This window comes from Myripristis murdjan, chromosome 13 (assembly GCF_902150065.1).
Source record: "Myripristis murdjan chromosome 13, fMyrMur1.1, whole genome shotgun sequence".
NCBI lineage: Eukaryota > Metazoa > Chordata > Actinopteri > Holocentriformes > Holocentridae > Myripristis > Myripristis murdjan.
Window position 1 is genome coordinate 525,001 of NC_043992.1, and position 7,419 is coordinate 532,419.

General features: G+C 37.9%; 1 protein-coding gene across 1 annotated transcript in view; it reads left to right on the forward strand.

The window, feature by feature from the left end:
* The window catches only part of LOC115370002 (calpain small subunit 1-like), a 22,359-nt gene extending 15,530 nt beyond the window's left edge, over window positions 1–6,829 (forward strand). Inside the window, exons 10-11 of the mRNA XM_030066779.1 lie at window positions 1,912–1,970; window positions 6,781–6,829. Coding sequence (XP_029922639.1) covers window positions 1,912–1,970; window positions 6,781–6,807 — 86 coding nt within the window. The 3' untranslated portion in view covers window positions 6,808–6,829. The remainder of the gene's footprint in view (window positions 1–1,911; window positions 1,971–6,780) is intronic.
* The last annotated feature ends 590 nt before the right edge of the window (window positions 6,830–7,419 follow it).

A 7,419-nucleotide genomic window follows, 5' to 3' on the forward strand; every position in this document is an offset into this window, starting at 1 on the left:
CGAGAGAATGCCAAGAGTGTGCAAAGCAGTAATCAGAGCAAAGGGTGGCTATTTTGAAGAAACTAGAATATAAAACATGTTTTCAGTTATTTCACCTTTTTTTGTTAAGTACATAACTCCACGTGTTCATTCATAGTTTTGATTCCTTCAGTGAGAATCTACAATGTAAATAGTCATGAAAATAAAGAAAACGCATTGAATGAGAAGGTGTGTCCAAACTTTTGGCCTGTACGTTATATATAGTTTATAATGTCAGAGCTTATGTTATATTGAGCTTATCATATTTTCTTAATAACTAAAAGGTCTTAACAGCTTTTTTGTTTTCAACATTGAATAAAACGGTGCTATACTGTTAAAATTCATCAATAAAGTGCATGAAAGTTTTCTTGAATTTTGACCATTTTTCATCATTTTCATATTTTTCTAGTCCACAAATATCATATTTTAAGCAATTTTGAAATCAATGAATGAAATTTTATTTTAATCTGAAAAACACCGGCGTTACCAAGGCAACGCACTTCATGCAACCTGATGACTCCCAGGCTCTCGGCTTCAAAGACGTCACGCCGTGGGTGGTGGTTCATAGATCCCGGAAGTGCAAATATTCTGAAAAAAAGATCTGATTATTAGCCATAACGTTGTAACCATCCAAGGCAGACTTACTACGAGCTGTGAGGTTGTGTAACGATGGCATGTGTCCACAATTCCCGTATAATATCAACTTTATTTAAAAAAAACACGTTTTATTTGCGATATCGTATCACGGAGAAGCACTACATTACCCAGAATCCTAGTGTTTATCAGCAACGTGTCTGATTTGACAACTTTCATCAATAAAGTCAATAAAGTCTAATAAAATGCATGAAAGTTGATAATATGCTGATATGTTACGCCATTGAACACAACCCTTTCAGTCAGCGAAACAGAGCGGGTGGAAAAACCGTGGAAACATGTCAAAAATAGCACTAAAGATGTATATATAGATTTTTTTTTCATAACACATCTTTATCCGTGATATAAACATAGGCTACATGTTAAGGTTATAGTTTTGCTGTTGAGAAACTACCGTATGTATGTTTTTTAAACCTAATTTAACAAGTTTCATCCTAACCCAGAAGAGGGGTACCAGAACTACAATTTGTGCAGAGATGCAACACACAGAGGTGTCCTGCGCCATAGGTTTTGTAGTTCTAACATGTTTTGTCTATTATATGAAGTTGTGATCACTAATTTTGCAATCTTAATCAAAGTTTTTGGGTGTGGGAAGAACGCCTGTTTGGTCAGATTTTATTTATTTTTTTCTTAAGATAGTGAAATCATGTTTTTTCCATGTTTTGACACTAGTCAGTGGTGCCCCCTATTGGTTTGCCATCGGGCATGATAGTAGAGGTGAAGAGCTTTCCAAAAATGTTGACCCCATGTCTGTACCATCTTTTGTTGCTGCACTGTAAGCCTTTAAAAGTGTTTCCCGGTTTCCCGGTTCTGGGAAATCTCCTGGTTCTCCCGGGAGATTTCCTGAAGCGTCGGCCTGCCACTGGCCTGGTGGCCAGCCTGTCTTTTTTTTTTTTTTTTTTTTTTTTTTTAAGACAGGTCGCCGGCCAGGCCAATCAGCTGTCAGGCAGGTTCGGTCCAGTCTGACCTTTTTTTCTTTTAAGTCAGAGAGACAGGCCAGGCCAATCAGAGGCCACCGATTTGATTGGATCAAATTAGATTGGATCCAAGATGGCTGCTGTTTTTGTTTTTGGAGTTTCCCATGGAAGCTTGTGATGAAAACCTGTTGCAAAACGATGCATTATGGGTGAAGTACTCCTGTAACGTTTTTATGTGTGATATCATGTTCCATATAATGTCTTACTTAATAAGGTGTGTGTGTGTGTGTGTGTGTGTGTGTGTGTGTGTGTGTGTCTGCAGGAGCCTTTAAGACTCTGGATAAGGACAACAGTGGTCTCATCAACCTGGACATCAAGGAGGTAAAAGCTCTGCTCTCTCTCTCCTGTCCATCCATCTCTGTTGCTCACCCTCTCTTTTAAAGGTTATATTCTGCAAAGCTGCCAATGGTTTCTTGAAGCGAGGACCCTGTAGACTCACCTGACAAATGTGGAATACACACATAATTTATGGTGGATGAGTCTACAAGGTTCTCATTGTCAGGCCAACTCACTGTTTTTTCCCCTTTCTTTCTCACTTATTCCACATTTTTCCCATTTGAGTCTATATGGTCGCAATTTTTCATGGTGCAGCTTTTATTGTGAAATTTGGAAATGACAAAACGTAGAGCCAACAAAGCAGAAACAGGTTCCTCTTCTTATCTTTGCTGACTGAGCTTTTATTGTGAAAGGTTCCACAACCTGTCATTGATTCTTTGTTCTATGTAATGGATCTGATTAAGATATAGTGAAGGACAATAGCCAAACAGAAATGGACTGATGTTAAAGGCAAATTACTGACTTTAAAAAATATTCACAAAAGTACAAGTACACAATTAAAGCTGCAAGCAGCGTCGGACGGGCCCTCGCACTGTGCCGGTCGGGGACGGGGTCCGTGTCATTGAAGTGCAGACAATTCATACATTTTGTCCATTTGTAAGGGTATTTGTTGGTGCTTTTATTTTGAAATAGTTTTGGGCTTTTATTTTGAATTTGTCAAGGTGTGATTGACATGAGTACTGGCAGTTGTGAAAATAATTCACAGCTCCCACAAACTTGTTCAAATCTTTGTAGGTCAGACTTTTGAGCACAAAAAATGTCGGCCTTGATGAGATCTACATTTCGGCGTTGGTTTGGTCTTTCTATCACATTCCTGTGGGCCGCAGCGGCTGCATTTACGTGCCTAGATGGCGCTAGCGAGCCCATCTTTGCACTTAGGGGGTCTGTTTTTCCATTTTATCAAATTTTTCGCCAGACCTGGGGGTGTGTGCCAAATTTGGTGAGTTTTTGAGCATGTTTAGGGGGTCAAATTAAGCGTTAAAGAGACGTAATAATAATAGAGATGGAGAAGAAAAACAGTACAAGAACAATAGGGCCCTCTCTCCTCTGGAGAGCTCGGGCCCTAAAAAGATACTTAATTACAGTAAAATGAGCAAATGTAATTAGTTACCTCCACCTCTGGCTGGTTCCTAAGAACTATTTTTTAGAGACATCTTTTAATCATTTAAATTAAACCCACCATCAAATGGGGGTATGGTGGTACTGTACCCATTGGTACGGTGGAGTACTGCAGGGTGTACGTGAGATTAAAAAAAAAAAAAAAAAAAATGAATCATGCATAATTCCGAAAATAATTAGCCCATGTTATAAAAAGTTCAATAAAAAATGTAAAGCACATTTTATGTTTAGTATTCCCTCTGGGTTTCCTGCCATGGTCGTTGAATGAGGATGTCTGTTCACTGTGACTGGGAAGCAGAGACAAAACAAACAAACAAACAAAAAATCCAGAAAATGGATTAGGCCAGACAAAAAAAATTCTGGGTTCCGGTTCCCGACCGAGTGTCCCATTTAACCCCCGAGTCAGGTTATTTTATTGGCCTCTGTGTAAAAATAAAATTAAAAAAATAAAATAAACTATGCGAACGAGTGGGACCTTGTTGGCATTGGTCAAAAGTTAAGCAGGGCTTTTATTTTGATATATGTTACACTCGCCTTATTTGTGATGTTCTCGCGTAACTTCGGAAAATAGCTTCATAGAATCACGCGCCACCGACAGCACTGGCTGGAAAGAATGGATTTCCGCACGGTGTGTGTGATTTGTCCTCGTAAACCACCAGTAAAAATAATCAGACTACAAGAGAAAACCTTTGCAGATGTAGTGAAAGAGGTGAAACAGTGCCATTGTAGATTTACAAGAGCAGCAGGCAAACATGATGGGGGATCAGCCGCCACCGTGGAGCTTGGCTCTATGGCAGTGGGATATTTGGCTTTTGGGTGAAATTTATGGAAAATGTAAAAAGTTCACGCTACAGTGATATTATATCATGAAAGTAGGGCATTTAAGTAGAAGCATGCACTGGTGATTTCCTCATCTCAAACAATTTCTTGAAACAAAAGCCAACAACAGTGGTGGATATACCACAACAAAAAATTTCAGTGTCAATAACTTGTCATGTGCCCTTGAGCATCAATTACAGCTTGACAACGACGTCTCATGCTGTTCACAAGTTGAGTTATTGTCTGCTGAGGCATGGCATCCCACTCTTCTTGAAGGGCGGCCCTCAGGACATTGAGGTTCTGGGGTACAGAGCTCCGAGCCTCTACACGCCGACTCAGCTGATCCCATAGGTTTTCTATGGGATTCAGGTCTGAGAAAGTGCAGGCCACTCCATTTGAGGTACCCCAGTCTCCAGCAGCCGTTCCCTAATGATACGACCTCGATAAGCTGGAGCATCAAACACCTGATGTGAATTTTGCCGTTAAACTCCTTGTTAGAGAACAGCAACTTGTGCAAAAAGTACTGAAACATTGAACAGTTGGACATGTGCATTCAAAAGTTTACAGAAGGTCACATTAAGTTCACCTGTAAAGGTTATAATGCATTTTAGGTTCATCCTGAAATTTCACCCGAAAGCCGAATATCCCTAACTTTTTGTGAGTAGTGTATATATATATGCTGTTTTTGTGTGGAATATGAACGTTTGTCTAGGGAAAATTACATGGAGGGAAGCAAATCTGGGTGGCACAACCCCTCCAGTTGTTTCACCTGCACCTGCACCACCAAGAAAAAAATTACAACTGCACCGGCACAGTACCAGTCCAAAAGGCAAAGAAACTTTCCAGGATACAGCAGCACACTGGTTTAGCTTGTCTATTCAGAGAAGCAGTATCACTTTGGCTTATTTTTTTTGACTTATCTATGTTACCACATGCATACTACTGCTCATTCTTTGGTAGTTGAATAGTTAGGTCTGTTTGATAAGTAATTTACATTTTTAAAACAAATAATAATTTAACATATTGTTAAATTATTTGAGTCACGCTTACTGGTAAACATCTACTCCTTCAAGATAATTTATTATGTTCTACAACTCATAAACATATTCTAACACAACATACCAAGTGTTTGAGCAACATATCTCCTCTGGGCTACAAAAGGTGGTCTTAGCCATTTTTACCAGTCTTACAGCCATTTTAATTATCAATACCTATATTAATTTGTTGTCAAATGACACAATATAATACCAGTATCAATGTGTTGCATAACTAGACAGGCATGTAATTCAGTAACAGCTCAAAATGTTTTTTAATAAAACTAACCAAATCAATATTGGATCGAATCGGATCGGCAATATCGGACCGAATATAATATCGCACTGAATCGAATTGGATCGAATCGTGATAATCGATTCTGAATCTTGTGAATCGGAATCAAATAGATTCTTGAAATTTGAATCAATACCCAGCACTAAATAACGCTGCTCCGTCCGTTAAAAAGGTGGTAACTTATGCAAATATTGAATTAATTATATTTAAAAAGCAACCCATGCATCGCTTCTGAAAATAAAAAAAGAATAAAATAAAATAAAATCCATACCTACCCATCCTTCCCATGAATAAATAAAATAAAATAAATCCCTCCTACCCATCCTTAAAATGCTAAATAAAATAAAAAATAAAATAAAATAAATTCCCTACCTATCCATTCCATGCCCTTAAATGACAAGGAACTGGAACCCAAAGTTTTTTTTTGTTTGGCCTTAGTTGTTGAAGAGTAGCAGTGATACTCTTTCTCCCTCTCTTTCTCCCTGATCATACTGTGATGGAGCTCGGCTGGACCAAATTACATAAACTTTTTCTCTCCCTTTTTTTTTTTTTTTTTTTTTTTTTTTTTTTGCACTGGTCAGGGGGTACTTAGCTGAAAGAAAGACCCATCTCTGAAATCACTTTTGGTTCAAGTTGGCACATTTGTTTTTCCTGTGTGTACCAAGGGATCATAAAACTGTATGCCATTCCGCCAGTAAATATGCCATTCCACCTATAAAAATGCGATCCTGTAAATATCCCAGTCCGCCTATGAATATGCCATTCATTCCATTCATTTTCCTATTTTTTCAGTAATTACACTTACTGTTTATACTTAATGTTTATACTGTATTTATGAGTGTATATATACTTTCTATCTTATCTTTATTTTAAAATTGTTTTTATCTATATTTTTATCTTTAAATTTATCTTATTTTATTGCACAGTGCTGAGTAGTTGCCACCACATTTCACTGCTGCTGTGCAAGTACATTCATGCATGTGACAAATAAAAATCTTGAATCTTGAATCTTGAGATTCAAGATTCCTTCTATTGTCATTCAGCAAAGACATCAGAGATGCAGAGCAGAACGACATTACGAACCTGGCTCCATAAAAACACAGATAATGAACAAACAAACAAAACAGAATAAACAATGTAATTGAGGTAAAGACGTCTAAGAATCATAAATATTTATAACAACTGCATAAATAAATAAATAAGTGAATAGTTCTTGGTCATTACACGGGTGTAAAGGGGGAGAATTATTGCACACTGAGTGGGGCGAGTTAATGCACACTTATGTTGTTATTGCACATACATGAGATAAATAATTATTGCATATTTCCATAGCAGCTGCCTAGTTATGGACAAAAGAAATGACAGACACTGTCAGTGGTGTATTGTTTTATTTAGAAGTCCGATGGCAGCAAGGTAGATGCCATGAGCCAATGCAGCCGCTGCTGACATGGGTGCTGCCTTCACAGTGTATGAAAAATAGTGTGTGTGAAATAAATGTGTGGTAACCTTATTTCTCTCTGTTTCTAAGTGGCTTCAGCTGACGATGTACTCATGAAGCAACAGACTGAAGTGGAACATAAAAAATACGCCTGGCGCTTTAAGTTTAAAGCTACACCATCTCTCTCCATGTCCATGGGACCAAGAAGCCAAAAACACTCCAGCTGCTGTGACATATTGCTGCCAGATGGCGGCGCTACAGCACCAACATCTCTGTTACTTTGAACCAATCATCATATGATCCTCAGTCTAAGCTTCTGACATTCATGAGTTTTACTAAACTAAGACTGTTTATAAAATTGAAAGTAAAAGTTGAAACTCTAAATAAAGTGATTATACTAACATTTAGGGTTTATCATGGCTCATTTGTTCCTTCAGTAATACATTATTTAAAATCATATGGAGAGGTGATTCTTGACTTCCTTGTATTTATTATGTATTTATGCTCTTACCGCTGTAGCGTTCTTGTGCTGCAACTACCAGAGATCACTAGTTTTTCTAAAATGCTTAGATGCATTTCCTAGACTCCAACCTCATTCTCACAACTCTGAATGCAGTTCCCAAAACAGGAAATCAATTTATCACAAAAACACTTGTGCAAAAGAACCTGTGATACTCAAAATGTTTAACACCTGCATCAAATGACACAAAGTCAGACAGTCAGTGCCAC